The 19152-nt window shown below is 45.4% G+C and overlaps 1 protein-coding gene across 4 annotated transcripts in view; it reads right to left on the bottom strand.

Moving 5' to 3' along the window:
• The window catches only part of krt1-c5 (keratin, type 1, gene c5), a 31103-nt gene that overhangs the window by 316 nt on the left and 11635 nt on the right, over positions 1-19152 (bottom strand). For all 4 annotated transcript variants that reach the window (XM_084338165.1, XM_084338167.1, XM_084338166.1 and 1 more), the window contains exons 7-8: positions 7627-7844; positions 3408-3436 (exon numbers count right to left, since the gene is read on the bottom strand). In XM_084338165.1, coding sequence (XP_084194291.1) covers positions 3408-3436; positions 7627-7844 — 247 coding nt within the window. The remainder of the gene's footprint in view (positions 1-3407; positions 3437-7626; positions 7845-19152) is intronic.

Here is a 19152-nt window from a genome sequence, read left to right as displayed (position 1 = left end):
CATTGCTGTTTCTCCGCGGTCCACCCTCTTGAAAACGCAATGTATTTCCCCATTGCCCATTTCTAAATCGTCTCGTTTAAAACAAATAAAGCATGAAAATGTGCATGGTGTACCTTTCTGTGCGTATTCATCCACAATCTATAGCTCAACATGTAAATATTCACAATTAATCGTAAAGGTAGCAAAATAACAACGTTTATGTTTTTGTTCACTGAGAAACTACACTGCAATTTGGCACTGCTGACCAGTGTTGGGACTAACGCGTTACAAAGTAACGCGTTACAGAAACGAAGTTACTTTTTGCCGCAACTAGTACTCTAACGCATTACTTTTGAAATTCAGTAACGCTACTTACGTTACTGAATGGTTTGTTAGTTCGTTACTGCGTTCTTTTTATGTAGATTCATAGCGAGCGTCCTTATTTCGCCTGCGTTTGTTTTGTTTACTGTAGACTGAAAGGCGCTATATAAAACGAAGTATTATTATTATTATTATTTCTTTCCGTAGCCTCATTCTGGTTTCGCACTTCTGATTGGCCACTGACGTTCTGAAAGAAATAGGCGCTCTCTACAGTAAACAACAAGAGGACGCTCGCTATGAATCTACATAATAAGAACGCAGTAATAATAACGAACTAACAAACCATTTAGCAACTACTTGGAGAGATAATTAATATACAACATGGAAACGAGATAAAGAACATGTTTGAAGGGCTGCTGGAGTCAACTGGACTAACGTTACATCTCGACCACCGCAGACTGGTGACGGTGAGTGCAATGTGTTCACTGAAACTCAAGATCAACGGATTTTGACTGTACTTAATCTGCCAGGGAATCTCATAATACTAATCAAACAATATAAATATAGTCCTTTCATGCACAATTGATATCCTAACTATTCTAACGTTGCAATGCTTTGATAACAACGCTGCAAGATGGTTATGAATGAATTAATGAATGGATGAATGAATGAATGAATGAAAACTTTATTTAACAGATTGCAGAATGGGTACAATACAGTACGGCTCAATACATACAATTGTTAAGGGGATGCAGACCTGAGAAAGACGTTTGTCTTGTTTCCATCAGGGTCCCCCATTTTCAATTCATATAGACATTTATGACATACACAACATACATGACATTTATGGCATAGGGACATATAGGTATTTAGTACTGATACATTTGTGACATAAGCGGTATTCAAATATACAGTACTGTTACCCCTAGATCCTGACAGAGTATATACATATGATGGGGAGGGGACTGTACATTAGGAGGGGGTGGGTGGGTGGGAGAGAAATATACATACAGCGGGGAGGGAATATATAATGAAACGCTCTAGACCACATTGCTTAGCAGAGTTCGGTGATGTGAATGGAAACTGTCAAGTTGATCAACCGATTTTGAGTATATGGGGCATGGGACTTGAGCAATTTATTTTTTTTTAAATAACTAAATAGTTACTTTTCACAGTAACTCATTACTTTTGGGTGTAAGTAACTAGTACAGTAACGAAGTTACTTTGAAATGAAGTAACTAGTAAAGTAACTGAGTTACTATTTTTCAGTAACTAGCACAACACTGCTGCTGACTGACGTCACCACAGCGTAGACGTCGCAGACCTAGGATCAGATTTCCCTTACATTCATAAGCTTAACAATTCGTACAATGGTAAAATAACTGACCCTGAATCTGTGGCTAGTATCTCTCTGGTGATCATAACCATTTATCTCTAAAGCCAACCACCATTTTAAAAAGCAACAACCACGTTACCACATTTGTATTTATATTTTAAATCATATAACGTTATTTCGCTGCATATTAAATCACTGTAAATACTAATGTAAATCATTGTTTTGTTGTACATATTGTGTATAGTTTATACTGTTATTTTTACTAAAGGTTAGTAGCTAGCTAGCTTTGCTAGCCGGCATCCGAAAGCTCATCTACATGCCCCAGGGAATCTTTACTATGGACACGACAGTCTATATTGCTAACGTCCGTTTATGGTGGTTACGTTAAGGTTATTAGCTCGAGGAAGTATTGAAACGTTGTAGATTAGCTATGCGAAGAAGGCGTTAGCTGTACTGGTGTACTGGAATAGCTAATGTCAGGCTTCTACTGCTGTACTGAATTGTAGTGCTGTTAACGACAAAATAAGAAGAGATAGAGAGAGAGATAGAGAGAGAGAGATGAGAGAGAGAGAGGAGAGAGAGAGAGAGAGAGTGAGAGAGAGAGAGAGAGAGAGAGAGAGAGAGAGAGAGAGAGAGAGAGAGAGAGAGAGAGAGAGAGAGAGAGAGAGAGAGAGAGAGAGAGAGAGAGAGAGAGAGATGAGGAAGGGGCAAGAGAGAAAGAGAGCTGGGAGTGTGTGTGTGAGAGAGCAGGGGGGGGGGGTGAGTCCTCAGCCCTTGTGTGGGTGAATGTAACAAGTTCCTAACATTTTATTTCCCCTATTATTTCATGCACACTTTATTCAGTGTTTTAAATTATTATTTTCTTTTAAGTTATTTTGTGCATCACTCTGTTTTGAATTTGATGCAAATTTGCAATGCATGAGGGTCATCCTTTTGTGTTAAATGGCTGCATAAAGCAAGCATTTGTTGACTCTCATGTTGATAAGAGTATTAAAACTGGAAAAATATCTGTTTAAGGTAGATTTAGAAAAGATACAAAATATGCAATTAATTAGCGATTAATCGTGAGTTAACTATGGACAATCATGCGATTAATCAGATTAAATATTTGTATCGATTGACAGCAGTAGAAATAACGCAAAGACCGTTGTTTTCAGTAGTGGATGGTAAAAAGCTTTAGTCTACATGTTGTGGTGTGGATTCAAAACGTTTTTTGTTTGCCGCCTGTCTGAAGCTTCCCGGTTTGCTCAGAACCCGGCCAGAACTCGGGCCACCAAACTTTGTAAGTAAGCTAGTGGTTATGACTCCATTATGCTCCTGGCAAGCATTTCATACCACAAGAAAAATACAAACTATACTTGTAATTTTACACCCTTGATTAATAGGTCATATCAGCAAGAGAAAGTTTAAATGAACCAACATAATAGTCTGAACTATGGACTGTCACAGTAACAGAGAGGAGTGAGGGGAGACAAAGAGAAAACAGGGTGTGCCTTGAATTGTAACACGGTTCTAGTGACTCCAGGGAAGCTAGGGGTAGAGAACACCCATTCAACACTGTGTTACGATCCCAATGGAATGAGGCAATGTTGGTCATCTGATAAGTTGTATTGTGTTGGAACGATATCACGCTCTTAGTCGCTGCCTTGGCCAAGATAAGTCGTTGTTTTGGGTGTTTTCCCATGATGAATGGATGGGTAATAGCATGTTGGTTTTGGTCCAAGGCAATATTTTATGGATCAGTTAGGTAGTTGGATAATTTAGTACTTACTTTTAGGAGGTGGGGGTATCTCCTTCACCCTGTAGGTCAAACAGATAGAACAAGAGTTTTAATACAAGAGGACAAAGAACCACAACCTCTTATCCCTTGTATCTATTTCAAGTGGGCTACGGTAAGTTGATGTGTATGTTCTTACAAAGGACCAAGCCATTCTTATCACAAAGCATCAGACATATGATGTTTGTGGCCCAGATGTCTGACACAATCAGCATGCTAGCTCTAACTGTCACGGTGACCCACTCCTTGTTCTCTGCCTGAACTGAAACATTTCCTCCTATTACCTATCCTAATCCCTAAACTCCTGTTCCGTGCCTAACCTTAAAGAGGCAGTTCACCAAAGAAAAACTATTTCTCCTGTACGTGACTATCTCCTTCTCCCACTTACATCTCATCCCCTCCAGCAGTCTCCTGTACGTGGCTATCTCCACCTCCATCACTTACATCTCTTCCCCCTCCAGCAGTCTCCTGTACGTGACTATCTCCTTCTCCCACTTACATCTCCTCCCCCTCCAGCAGTCTCCTGTACGTGGCTATCTCCACCTCCATCACTTACATCTCCTCCCCCTCCAGCAGTCTCCTGTACGTGGCTATCTCCATCTCCCACTTACATCTCCTCCCCCTCCAGCAGTCTCCTGTACGTGACTATCTCCATCTCCCACTTACATCTCCTCCCCCTCCAGCAGTCTCCTGTACGTGACTATCTCCTTCTCCCACTTACATCTCCTCCCCTCCAGCAGTCTCCTGTACGTGACTATCTCCTTCTCCCACTTACATCTCTTCCCCCTCCAGCAGTCTCCTGTACGTGGCTATCTCCACCTCCATCACTTACATCTCCTCCCCCTCCAGCAGTCTCCTGTACGTGACTATCTCCTTCTCCCACTTACATCTCTTCCCCCTCCAGCAGTCTCCTGTACGTGACTATCTTCTTCTCCCACTTACATCTCTTCCCCTCCAGCAGTCTCCTGTACGTGGCTATCTCCTTCTCCCACTACCATCTCCTCCCCCTCCAGCAGTCTCCTGTACGTGACTATCTCCATCTCCCACTTACATCTCCTCCCCCTCCAGCAGTCTCCTGTACGATCTCCATCTCCCACTTACATCTCCTCCCCCTCCAGCAGTCTCCTGTACGTGGCTATCTCCACCTCCATCACTTACATCTCCTCCCCCTCCAGCAGTCTCCTGTACGTGGCTATCTCCTTCTCCCACTTACATCTCCTCCCCTCCAGCAGTCTCCTGTACGTGACTATCTCCTTCTCCCACTTACATCTCCTCCCCTCCAGCAGTCTCCTGTACGTGACTATCTCCATCTCCCACTTACATCTCCTCCCCTCCAGCAGTCTCCTGTACGTGACTATCTCCTTCTCCCACTTACATCTCCTCCCCTCCAGCAGTCTCCTGTACGTGACTATCTCCTTCTCCCACTTACATCTCTTCCCCCTCCAGCAGTCTCCTGTACGTGGCTATCTCCACCTCCATCACTTACATCTCCTCCCCCTCCAGCAGTCTCCTGTACGTGACTATCTCCTTCTCCCACTTACATCTCTTCCCCCTCCAGCAGTCTCCTGTACGTGACTATCTTCTTCTCCCACTTACATCTCTTCCCCTCCAGCAGTCTCCTGTACGATCTCCATCTCCCACTTACATCTCCTCCCCCTCCAGCAGTCTCCTGTACGTGGCTATCTCCACCTCCATCACTTACATCTCCTCCCCCTCCAGCAGTCTCCTGTACGTGGCTATCTCCACCTCCATCACTTACATCTCCTCCCCCTCAAGCAGTCTCCTGTACGTGACTATCTCCTTCTCCCACTTACATCTCCTCCCCTCCAGCAGTCTCCTGTACGTGACTATCTCCATCTCCCACTTACATCTCCTCCCCCTCCAGCAGTCTCCTGTACGTGACTATCTCCTTCTCCCACTTACATCTCCTCCCCTCCAGCAGTCTCCTGTACGTGACTATCTCCTTCTCCCACTTACATCTCTTCCCCCTCCAGCAGTCTCCTGTACGTGGCTATCTCCACCTCCATCACTTACATCTCCTCCCCCTCCAGCAGTCTCCTGTACGTGACTATCTCCTTCTCCCACTTACATCTCTTCCCCCTCCAGCAGTCTCCTGTACGTGACTATCTTCTTCTCCCACTTACATCTCTTCCCCTCCAGCAGTCTCCTGTACGTGGCTATCTCCTTCTCCCACTACCATCTCCTCCCCCTCCAGCAGTCTCCTGTACGTGACTATCTCCATCTCCCACTTACATCTCCTCCCCCTCCAGCAGTCTCCTGTACGTGACTATCTCCTTCTCCCACTTACATCTCTTCCCCCTCCAGCAGTCTCCTGTACGTGACTATCTCCATCTCCCACTTACATCTCCTCCCCCTCCAGCAGTCTCCTGTACGTGACTATCTCCTTCTCCCACTTACATCTCCTCCCCTCCAGCAGTCTCCTGTACGTGGCTATCTCCACCTCCATCACTTACATCTCTTCCCCCTCCAGCAGTCTCCTGTACGTGACTATCTCCTTCTCCCACTTACATCTCTTCCCCCTCCAGCAGTCTCCTGTACGTGGCTATCTCCACCTCCATCACTTACATCTCCTCCCCCTCCAGCAGTCTCCTGTACGTGGCTATCTCCATCTCCCACTTACATCTCCTCCCCCTCCAGCAGTCTCCTGTACGTGACTATCTCCTTCTCCCACTTACATCTCCTCCCCCTCCAGCAGTCTCCTGTACGTGACTATCTTCTTCTCCCACTTACATCTCTTCCCCTCCAGCAGTCTCCTGTACGTGGCTATCTCCTTCTCCCACTACCATCTCCTCCCCCTCCAGCAGTCTCCTGTACGTGACTATCTCCATCTCCCACTTACATCTCTTCCCCCTCCAGCATTCTCCTGTACGTGACTATCTCCTTCTCCCACTTACATCTCCTCCCCTCCAGCAGTCTCCTGTACGTGACTATCTCCACCTCCATCACTTACATCTCCTCCCCCTCCAGCAGTCTCCTGTACGTGACTATCTCCATCTCCCACTTACATCTCTTCCCCCTCCAGCAGTCTCCTGTACGTGACTATCTCCTATACATCTCCTCCCCTCCAGCAGTCTCCTGTACGTGACTATCTCCATCTCCCACTTACATCTCTTCCCCCTCCAGCAGTCTCCTGTACGTGACTATCTCCATCTCCCACTTACATCTCTTCCCCCTCCAGCAGTCTCCTGTACGTGACTATCTCCTATACATCTCCTCCCCTCCAGCAGTCTCCTGTACGTGACTATCTCCATCTCCCACTTACATCTCTTCCCCCTCCAGCAGTCTCCTGTACGTGACTATCTCCATCTCCCACTTACATCTCTTCCCCCTCCAGCAGTCTCCTGTACGTGACTATCTCATTCTCCCACTTACATCTCCTCCCCTCCAGCAGTCTCCTGTACGTGACTATCTCCTTCTCCCACTTACATCTCCTCCCCTCCAGCAGTCTCCTGTACATGGCTATCTCCACCTCCATCACTTACATCTCTTCCCCCTCCAGCAGTCTCCTGTACGTGACTATCTCCTTCTCCCACTTACATCTCTTCCCCCTCCAGCAGTCTCCTGTACGTGGCTATCTCCACCTCCATCACTTACATCTCTTCCCCCTCCAGCAGTCTCCTGTACGTGACTATCTCCTTCTCCCACTTACATCTCTTCCCCCTCCAGCAGTCTCCTGTACGTGGCTATCTCCATCTCCCACTTACATCTCCTCCCCCTCCAGCAGTCTCCTGTACGTGACTATCTCCATCTCCCACTTACATCTCCTCCCCCTCCAGCAGTCTCCTGTACGTGACTATCTCCTTCTCCCACTTACATCTCCTCCCCTCCAGCAGTCTCCTGTACGTGACTATCTCCATCTCCCACTTACATCTCCTCCCCTCCAGCAGTCTCCTGTACGTGGCTATCTCCATCTCCCACTTACATCTCCTCCCCCTCCAGCAGTCTCCTGTACGTGGCTATCTCCTTCTCCCACTTACATCTCTTCCCCCTCCAGCAGTCTCCTGTACGTGGCTATCTCCTTCTCCCACTTACATCTCCTCCCCCTCCAGCAGTCTCCTGTACGTGACTATCTCCTTCTCCCACTTACATCTCCTCCCCCTCCAGCTGTACGTGGCTATCTCCCTCTCCCACTTACATCTCCTCCCCCTCCAGCAGTCTCCTGTACGTGGCTATCTCCATCTCCATCACTTACATCTCTTCCCCCTCCAGCAGTCTCCTGTACGTGGCTATCTCCATCTCCAGGTTCTGCTTGATGCGCAGCAGCTGTTCGTAGTCGGTCTTGTTGCGCTGCATGTCCAGCCTCAGCTGAGACAGCTCTTCCTCCAGCTGGGTGAGAGTGGCCTGAAGACGCTCCATCTCCACGGTGTACTTGTGGCCGGTCTCCTCCAGGTTACCCTCCAACACACACACCTGGGCCGGGGACACACATCCAGGGAGGCACTCAATGACTCTGTGTAACATCATCAACCCATCCATCTACACTCATCACTGCACACACATCCACATGCACACACTCACTTTAACAAACAGTCACCTTAACACTCACTTAAGACACTTTAAACACTTTAACACCATATTTTATCTATTTATTTTTTTGTATTTTATTTTTTTATTATTTTTTAAACACACATATAAACAAACATGACAACACACGATAAGATACACAAGCATTAATACACAGTGTATATCCAACGAAATTACCATTTATACCAATGTCTTATACAGGATATACCCCTAATACCTGTTATCTAAAAACCTACACACATATGCTCCAGCTCGAACCCCCCCCTCCCGGACCCCTCTTTGGATAGTACCTCCATTATCCCTCGCTCCTAACCAGACACTACCATTATAAGCTAGCTTTTATTCTCTCCACCACTTCTAACCACATTGTCATTTTGGATTCATTGAGACCCAGAATTCTTGCTGTAGATATTTCTTGATAAATCACATCGAGATATGTAAGAAACCAAACTTTTTAGCTACTGTGATACCCGATAAAACCAATCTCTTTAGCTGTGGATGTACTGCAAACTCAAAAACATCATTCAATAGTAATACAGAGGGGTGTACAGGTATATTCCAAGATAAGAGTTTTGATAATTGTTGGGTCACATCTTTCCAGAATATCTTAACTGGTGGGCAGTCCCAGTACATGTGCATAAATGTCCCTTCATCCCCATTTGTACATTGGGAGCATTTGGAGTCTTGTTTAAGACCCATTCTGTTCAGTCTTATAGGAGTCAAGTATGTCCTGTGAATATAGTTAAGATTGATTTGTTGATGGTCTGGGGTCCTTGATGTAAGTCGGACATTTGCCCAGGCTTCTTGCCAATCAAAGTCACTTTCCAGGTCTGGTACAGTATATCCCTCCTCCAGACAGAGTCTAGTTGGAGGGTTTCATATGAGGACGTTAGTAATTGATGATAAAAATCTGAAACAAAACCTCTCGATGTCTCTCTTTCATAGAAGAATTTGTGGTATCTGTGGTGTTCAATTGGTATGTCTAATGGAACACTGTGAGACTTCAAACATAGCCGTAACTGTATGTAAAAAAGCCATGTGGACTTGGTGAGATTAATTTTTTTGCATATTTCTCCATAACTACAAAAACCCTGTTTGTTAAAAACATCCCCTAATGAGTGTATGCCTTGCTCTTCCCATATAGGGAATCTTATAGGTCATTTTTCAATCAAGAGTGCATTGTTATTGAATAAGGGAGTATGATTGTGCCATTTATGTGGGTTAGGATATTTTTTTTGTGTTTCACGCCATATCCGGATCGCATGAGTAATTATGGGGCCAAATTTCCGTTCACAATGCTTGATTGGTAGTTTAGTGTATGCTATGTCCTTCAGTCTATGTGGGGCTACTATGTTTTCTTCTAATTTTCTCCAGGATACTAATGCTTGGGGATCAAACCATGTTGTCAATGGTCTTAATGTGTACGCCTTAAAATAGTGGAAAAAATCTGGAAATGCCATGCCACCGTCTGCTTTATTTCTCTGTGCCGTGGATCTTTTTATACGTGGTGGTTTGTTATTCCAAATAAATTTGTATGTGGAGGAGTGTAATCTTTTCCAGTAACCCTCTGGAGGGGGTAACGGTAGCATTGAACTGAAGAAGTTGATTCTAGGTAGTATGTCCATCTTAACTATTGATATCCGTGCCTGTACTGAGTTTTTAAGTTTTGCCCACCTATCAAGGTCGTCTTTGATTTTGTTTTGGATTTTTGTGTAATTGTGCTTCACCGTTTGTCTTATGGTGGGGAAAATTTCCACTCCCAAGCATCTAAAATGTCTTACCATAGGTATCTCTCCTGGGAGGGTTATATCTTTTTTTGCAGGGGTGTTAAGTGGAAGGAAAGCCGACTTCGGCCAATTTATCTTGAATCCCGATAAATCAACTTGAGCAGATGAGGCAGTGTGGTGTTGGGGTTTTGCATGAACAGTATTACGTCGTCCGCATATAAACAAATTTTATGTTGTGTGCCCTTGATTACGATTGGTTGTATGGATTGGGATTGTCTTATATATTGTGCTAAAGGTTCTAATGATAGATCGAATAGTCCGGGACTAAGAGGGCAACCCTGTCTAGCTGAGCGTGATACCGGAAATATTCCGGAGGTGATTATACCTGTAGTAATCATGGCCGATGGGTCTTTGTATACTACTTTAATCATATCAATGAAACCTTTACCTAACCCCATCTTCTCTAATACTGCCCATAGATACGACCATTCCAGCCTGTCAAAAGCTTTCATTGCATCCAGGGACAGCATCGCCTTAGGTATGGTGTCGTCCTTGTCGGCATCTAGTACGTGCAGCATTCGTCTTATGTTATCAGTGATCAGGCGGCCTCTTATGAAGCCAGTTTGGTCCGGATGAACTAAAGACGTCATATGCTTTTGTAATCTGATGGCTAATACCTTAGAGTACAGTTTGATATCGGTTCCGAGGAGGCTTAAGGGTCTGTAACTACCGCACTCGTGGGGTCTTTGTCTTTTTTGAGAAGGACTGTTATGAGTGCAATATTGTAGTTTTTATGGAAGTTCCCCTCCTTGACTGAGTATAAGATCATATTTAGTAATAAGGGTCCAATTATGTCCCAACAAGAAAGGTACATTTCTGGTGGGATACCGTCTCTTCCAGGAGCCTTACCACTTTGTATTTCGGATATGGCCTTCTTGAGTTCCTCTAGTGTGATCGGTGTTTCTAACTGTTTAGCGTCATCCTCTGAAAGTTTAGGGAGAATAATTTGAGTAAGATATGTGTCCATTTTGTTTTGATCGAAGGTCATTTCTGATTTATATAAGTCGGAGTAGAATTCTTTGAATGTATCGTTTATTTTTTCAGGGTCTGTTTCAAGTACTTGTTGTGCTCTAATGGTAGTTATATCTGCAAATTTTGCATTAATTCTTAATCGCATGGCTAATAGGTGACTAGGTTTAGAACCTTGGGAGTACTGCTGTTGTCTTGTGCTACGTATTTGTATTTCCGATTGTTGTCTGTATATGGCATTGATCTCTTTTTTTAGTACATTAACTTGATTTTCTAGTCGAGTTGAGTTGTTGTATTTTAAAGAATTAAATAACGTTGAGTAAAGCGTTTCCAGTTCAGACAGTTTTGTGCATCGATTCTTGCGCATTTTGGAGGAAAAGCTATCAGTGAAATCCTTGATCATTCCCTTTACCGACATCCATATTATTCTGGGGTCTTGCACCGAGTTTGCATTCTCCTGTAGGAATACTATAAGAGCTTCTTTGAGTTGTGTAATGAATTCCTTGTTATTAAGCAGCATCGAGTTAAATCGCCATCTTGGGGCTTGGGAAGATAGTATACCAAATGTTCCTTTTAGGAGTAAATAACAGTGATCTGATAGTGCATTGGGTATCATTTCCACTTCATAGTTATCAAATAGTCTCGGGGATGCAAAGACATAATCTATTCTGGATAATGTGTTATGTCTCGCAGATCGACAAGAGTACTTTCGGGTCGTGGGATTAAGTGATCGCCATAAGTCATTTACACCTGTAATCTTTGACCAATCCTTTAATGCATTAGATGAATTCTTTTGTTCGCTGGAAAAGGGACCTGCACTGGCTCCCCATTGCTGCACGAATCCGCTTCAAGGCCCTCGACCTAGCATACCGTGCGGCAAAGGGAACTGCTCCCGCCTACCTCCGGTCAATGGTCTCTAACTACACACCCTCAAGACCCCTACGCTCTGCATCTTCTGGCCGCCTCAGACCTACTCCTATCCAAGCTCCGGGAGGGTCATCAAAGAGAAGTCGCCTATTCTCAATCCTTGCCCCACAATGGTGGAATGAACTACCCACCCCAGTTAGGACAGCCGAAACACGTCCAAATTTGGGGCATATACCGCTGCCAACGCTATTTTCCTGTTATTGTGTACAATCATAGCTATAGTTATACGACCATCTGCATCAGACCATACTCCCTTTAATTCAATATTCAACTTACGTCTAACGACTATGGCTACACCTCGAGTTCTCGTACCAAAAGAAGAGTGACTAATATTATGATATGTGTTGTCCGCTAACGTATCTATGTCTTTCTCTAAAATGTGCGTTTTGCTTAGTAGAGCCACGTCCACATGTTCTTTTTTCATCAGTGTGAGCACGCTTTTGCGTTTGTGTTGTTTATTTATCCCACCAGTGTTCCATATCATTATATTCAAACTAGCCATAATCTATACATGTTGTTGTGTAGTTTTTGGTAATGCTTCTGGAGTGCGAAGCTACAATAGATGTACATCCAATTATTGAGGTCCCGTTGAGAGCCGAGCTTAAAAACATATATATATACAAATAGAAATCCCCTTTTTCCCCCTCCCCCAGAGAGTCGTACAGGCCTGTGAGGTTTTGTCCGCTGCTCACCAACTTTCTCTGTCTTCTTTAAGCCTACTGTTAGGAATTCCCTACTCACTCTCTCTAGCCCCCACCCTCTCGTTCTTTACTCTCGTTTACTCTCAGTGGCCACACCTGGACTTTTATCAATTACCTCTCGCACCTGTGGTGGCAGGCTAATTAGTTCCCCTGTGGGCTTTAAATACCAGGGCTCTTCCCCTCGTTTCGGCGTGGGGTCGTGTTGTATTCATGCTGAGTCTTATTCTCTAACATCTAGACTTTTTCGGGAGATCCTCTGGTCTTCCAATGCTGTAAGATGGATCTCTCCAGTCTTGAGATGTTTGCTCCAGCCTTCGTCTGCTGTCGCCGTAGCCTGTGGAGGAGACATTGTTCTGCGCTCTCTAATTCTCTACGGGAGGCATTCCAGTGTTCCACTCCAGACCAGCGCACAGACGCGCATCTTCCAGACCTTCGAGCTTGGCACGCTCCTCCGTACCAGCGCACAGACGCGCATCTTCCAGACCTTCGAGCTTGGCACGCTCCTCCGTACCAGCGCACAGACGCGCATCTTCCAGACCTTCGAGCTTGGCACGCTCCTCCGTACCAGCGCACAGACGCGCATCTTCCAGACCTTCGAGCTTGGCACGCTCCTCCGTACCAGCGCACAGACGCGCATCTTCCAGACCTTCGAGCTTGGCACGCTCCTCCGTACCAGCGCACAGACGCGCATCTTCCAGACCTTCGAGCTTGGCACGCTCTCCAGACCTCAGCGCGCCGACGCGCATCTTCCAGACCTTCCTGCTTGGCACACTCCTCCTCGCAGACGCACCCCGATGCGTCTCTCTGTTCCGACGCGCACACCAAGGTGTGGCGCGCCACTCAGTTCCTCGGCTCCGACAGCGGCTACCCGGTGGACGACGCCCTCGCCACCGCCACTGTTCCGACGCGCACACCAAGGTGTGGCGCGCACTCTGTTCCTCGGCTCCGACAGCGGCTACCCGGTGGACGACATCCTCGCCACCGCCGCTGTTCCAGCACCCTGTTCCTCGGCTCCGACAGCGGCTACCCGGTGGACGACATCCTCGCCACCGCCACTGTTCCAGCACCCTGTTCCTCGGCTCCGACAGTCGGCTACCCGGTGGACGACACCCTCGCCACCGCCACTGTTCCAGCACTCTGTCCCTCGGCTCGGACAGCCAGCCACCCGGTGGCGATGCCCTCGCCCCGTTGCTGTCCCTGTACCTTTACGCATACGCCTGGGTGAGTTTTGATTGTGATGTCACTCACTCAGCGTAGTGCCCTTGCCCCCGTTCCCGCTGCTGTCCCTGTACCTTTACGCATACGCCTGGGTGAGTTTTGATTGTGATGTCACTCACTCAGCGTAGTGCCCTTGCCCCCGTTCCCGCTGCTGTCCCTTACCTTTACGCATACGCCTGGGTGAGTTTAGATTGTGATGTCACTCACTCAGCGTAATGCCCCTTGCCCTCGTCCCGCTGCTGTTCCCCAGCGTATTGCCTCCGTTAGTTCTCTCTTAGTTATTAGTTTGGACATTTCAGCTCCCACTCTGTTTTGTTCTCTCGTGGATATTATTTTGGACATTTCATCTCCCACTGTGTGTTTGTTCACACGAAGATAGTATTTACTTTGTTACTTTGTTATTTGGACTGTTCTGCATCTGCTCTGTTTGTTCCCTTTGAATATTAACCCTCTCCTCTGTTCTGCAGAGCGGCCCAGATGTTTTCCCACCAGTCCCCAGTTCCTCCCTGTCCCCAGCCCGCCTCCGCGGTCCTCTGTCCCCAGTTCCTCCCTGTTCCCCAGCCCGCCTCCGCGGGCCTCAGTCCCCTCTGTTCCTAGTTCCTGGTCCCAAGTTCTCCCCTTCTAGTTCCACCTAGTTCCTTGTCCCTAGATCTCCTTGTCCCCAGTTCCTCCCTGTTTCCCCAGCCCGCCTCCGCGGGCCTCAGTCCCCTCTGTTCCCTAGTTCTCCTAGTCCCTAGTCCTCTATCCCTAGTTCTCCTAGTCCTCTATCCCTAGTTCTCCTAGTCCCTAGTCCTCTATCCCTAGCTCTCCTAGTCCCTAGTCCTCTCTCCCTAGTTCTCCTTGTCCCTGGTTTACCTAGTCTCTAGTTCCTCTGTCCCAAGGCGTTCCCTTAACCTTCCCTTAGGCGTTCCCTTACTTTCCCAAGGTGTTCCCTTTTCCTGCCCGCCTCTTAAAGGCACTTTACCTTCCCCTCTTGTGTTATTCCAGTGTTTTGTGTTTTCTCCCTTAAAGGGACAGTGCCCTTTTTCCCTGTTCACAATAAATATCTGTTTCTTGGCAAACCACCATACCTGTCTTGTGTTGTGCGATTGGGGTCGGTTACAAACCATAACAAGGCCTGTGTTCCATAGACACATCCTCCGCGTATGACTCCCTCCCTTAGGCCACCGGATTGCCCAAACTGAGCTTTGTAATCCTACTCTTCCTATGCTAATTGCCATAGGATCTAACACTTTCATTCTAATTCAATAGAATGTCGCTTTTGGTCTTGCGCCTTCCCTTAATGTACTAACAATATTATGAAAAATGAAAAAAAGAATACCTTCATTGATATATTCATTTGAACCTTCTACTAACTTATGTAGGAAACATCAGAAAAAGGAAAAGATTGGAGACAAACACTAACACATTAAAATGAAGAAAAATAGAAAAGAACAATGAAAGATAAAAAAAAAGGGAGTGAGAGCTAAAATAAAACTCATCGTGGAAAAACCACTAAAATAAAATTGAATACAGAGATAAAAGAGAAAAACAGAGACTTTTAGAGCTACATTGTGCCAATCTCTAAATCAGTGGAGTGATTATTTAAAATATTAGAATAACCTTGTTGTGCTCATACATTTAGATGTGGCTGATTTTTTTTAAAGCCTTATTAAGGCCTGATTAAACTTCAGTCAATTGATCATATGCTTATGCACACCGGATGTTAATGTTAAAGTTGCAGGCCTTCGTTGTAATGGTGCATTATATTCTAGAAGGTTGTAGAATACCCTAGTAAATACGAAGAGACTGCTGTTGTGTTCCAGAATGATCTTCCTACCCAGGGTTCATGACGACTAGTATTTTCGGGATATTCCTTTGTGTCCCAGAGCAGTCGAGCGATGAGCCCAGAATATTCCAGATTGTTCACAATGTCAATGATAGATTCTTGTCTCCACGGAGACCAGAAGTCTGTAAATTTAATGCATTACGAACCATATTATACACCTTGTGCCTTGGTGTTGCCGGCATGCATATCATCTGCTACTTTTGTTGAGTCGTGGTAAAGTCATTCTAATAAAATTACTGAAATACAAAGAGAAAGAGAGAGATGAGTAGGCTTATCTGGTGCGAGACAGTGTTGCGTTCTGCCCTGGGGGACCTGCTCCATGTAGCTTCAAGTATTCCTTGGCGGCTTTAGGCGTGCGTATTCCTTCCCTCCGGCCGTCTTTTCCCACGATCGATAATAGTGCCGGGTATTTTAGCATTGGCCTGAGGCCACTCTTGAACAATCTCTGCATCACCTCCTTGTAGGGGAAACGCTGAGCGATGGCCTCTTTGCATAGATCTTCGTAGATAAATATAAAATTTTCACCATATTTCAGTTTCCCCCTTTGGTTGCGTGCACCTCTGATGATGTCGTCTCTTATTACCGTCTTGCGCAGAGTAACAATGATGACTCTCGGACCATTGCCTCTTTGTTCTCGAGTACCGATTCTGTAACATTGGTCCACTATCGGCTCTGTGGTTAGAATGTTGTTACCCAAAATCTCTGCTAACACTGTTGGAAACTTGTCGTCTGTGCAATTGACTGATTCATCAAGTCCCACTATGCGGATATTATTTCGCCTGTAGTAACGTTGGGTCTCGAGCAGCCTCTCCATCGCTTCATCTTTGACTTCTTGTATTTTCCTCCGACATGCTTCTTCCACCTTTTTTATCTCATTCGTTAACTCTATCAATCCATCGTTGACGTTCTTCTCGTTCTCTTTGACTACCTGTGTAATTTCTGTCACCGTATTCTCCACTGTCGTGATTCGCACGGACTGTACAGCGACCGCTTTCATAACCTCTTCGAATTTAGCATCGATGTGTGCGACGTGTAATTTGAAAGCGACCATCTGTTCCTTTATCAGGATAGTCAGAGAGTTGAAGTCGGGTTGTGTAATTGCACTGCCTGTGTCAGTTGATATTGTAGGTGCAGTGAGGGAACCGATGGATTTGTTGGCGATTATCTTCTCAAAATCCCCTGCTTTATCCTTCACAGTACTTTTTCCTGTCGTTCCCGTTATGTTGTCATCTATTGTCTCCCTCTCGGAGCCAGTCGCCGTTGGTCCCGGTATATTCTCCATTATATTCCCCCCATCGGGGCTTGTCAACAACGGATCCGCCGCAGCATCGCCTGTTATTTTCTTTGAACGTGTCTCAATCGGCGCCGTTGGAATTCCTGCCTTGTGTTTCTTTCCACCCTTTTTCTTATCCTTAGCATCCATGTTGAGTCTTTATGTCTTTTGATATAGTTAGTAGAAGTTCTTATTAATACATACGATGTGGTTTAATCTCATTGGTATTTGTTAAAATAATGTTTTTGAACTAAATTAACGGTGACGGGAGCGGAGCTGTTACCAAACGCGTGCACTACATATTGTAGTCAACCCGGAAGTTTTTATCTATTTATTAAAGACATTTGCACTACATCCGTACCTCATTTTAGCATTTAGCAATTTTCTTTTCAGTTTGCATTTTTGTACCTCATTGCCTGCATTTCTATTTCATTGTACTTTCATTGTACTTAGGTTGTACTTTAGTTTGTATATTGTATATTTGTATATGTTGCGACTTTATTCCTCTTTTACGTTACTTGTTTTTTTTACTGTATGAAGCACATTCTCAGGGGCTCATAAAGCACCAAGAATTTCACTGTAATGTACATGTACTTTAAAAACCCTAGTCTAGGAAACACCAGGCATCAAAACCCTAGTCTAGGCAACACCAGGCATGTGCTGAGATAAAGTCTACAGGCTGCTTCTACTCAGCCTACGCAGTTCCTTCCTTGGATATGTTAATTTGTGTATTTTGTGTATGTTGTTTACCACCTTTCTAATTTTTTTTGTATCCACTTTTTCTCCTCTTTTTTCTATTTTTCTCCCATCCCAATTTCGCTGTGCCAATTCTTCCTCACCTGTATTGAACGTTGCTCGCATATGCCCCCCACTGGCCGGTTGTAGGGAGGATAGAAACCTTGCATCACGTGTCCCCTCCGATACACGAGGAGGCAGCCTGTCACATATTTTCACCTGCCAGCGCGGACCCTCATTGGCGAGGTGTAACGTGTGGGAGGCTCACACTACCCCCGCCATTTCCTGTCTCTGCTGTGCAGGCGTCCCCCAACCGACCTGTAGGAGTCGCTGTCCACAACGTCCAGATTACCACCCATCGACTTCCACCCGCTAACTCTGCCAATTGAGTTAGTATGACGGCCGGCCCAAGCCGGAGGCAACGCCGACAGCCGGATTCGAACCCGGTGTCTCTTGCGTTGGTGACGAGCGCAATGTCCGCTGTGCCACCCAGCCGCTACCACCTTTCTAATTTGAAATAGAGGTAAGATGATCCTGAAAAAGTAAATGCCTGACATAAAGAAATGGCAACACCTCTATTACTAAATGGTTTTGAGTATAACCCAAAATATCTGTGCATGGTTCTGGGCCACGCTAGCCCAATTAGAACACCAAGATAACATGAGAAAATGATATGTGTATGAAAGTACATTTGACTCTAGTTTGATAGTGTGCCGGTTATGCACACATGTCAGTCTCGAGAGCTTGCTGTATACTGTGGCACCATTAGCCCAACACATGACTCATCGCTGTTCAAACAATTACTGACATGTTGGAGGTGAATTATTCAATGTTCTACAGAGTGGCAATATGCCTCTGGTTGTTTATCCCTAGAGCACATCTATTTACAACCAGTAATATCTCACCATCTGACCAGTGACTGTCAGCACCACCATATACCTATCTCTGCTTAATAATAAGGACTATCTATCAAGTTGGACAAACATGCCATGAAGTTTCCATCGAATACCTTGAAGCCTGACTGTATGATCTGCGTTTGCCTGTTCAAACATGACAAGGAAAAAACCTTCACTTGTATGACTTTGTTTGGGTTCCAGTGCAGTGATTGATGATCTGGGGGCAGAATAGAACTATTGTGTAACATGTACATTGTGTTACTATTAACCCAGAGCTGTGTGGACAAAGAGAAAACAGCTGTTGCCTATAGATAGACCTGCCATGCGTACAGTGTAAAGTATGGAGTAAGGAAGTCTGTGTGCGTTCCTGATTTCAAGTATAATAACAAACCAGTTGACGAGGGACAGCGTGTCAAATACTGGACAAAAACACTGTCCCCAAATGGGGAAAAGCAGATTTTAGGGTTAGAGTTTAAAGGAATAAACCAATACCAATGTCCTCTCTGTGCGTTCAATAGAAAGCTATCCGACTGCAAGTTAGCCTGGCTTAGCACAAATGAATGGAAGCAGATATGGACCACTAGCCTAGTTTAAAACTCCGGGAGAGGTGTTTTTGGCCAACAGCTAGGCTAGTGGTCTGTATTCGATAAATTAATTTGTGCTAAGCTAGGCTAGCTTGCAGCCGGATAGTTTTCTACTGAATGCACAGAGAGGACATTGGTATTTATCTTCTTGTCTGACTCTGGAGAAGGTGGTAAAGCACATTTCCCATAATGTTGGCATGTTCCTTTAAGGTTAGGGTTAGGCATGCATTGCCTAAGGTTAGGGTTAGGGGCTAAGGAATGAATATACAGTGCAAT

The sequence above is a fragment of the Notolepis coatsorum genome (assembly GCF_963971535.1).
Source record: "Notolepis coatsorum genome assembly, chromosome: 2".
Classification (NCBI taxonomy): domain Eukaryota; kingdom Metazoa; phylum Chordata; class Actinopteri; order Aulopiformes; family Paralepididae; genus Notolepis; species Notolepis coatsorum.
Note: the sequence above shows the minus strand (reverse complement) of the source record. Positions and strands in the feature narration are given on the sequence as shown.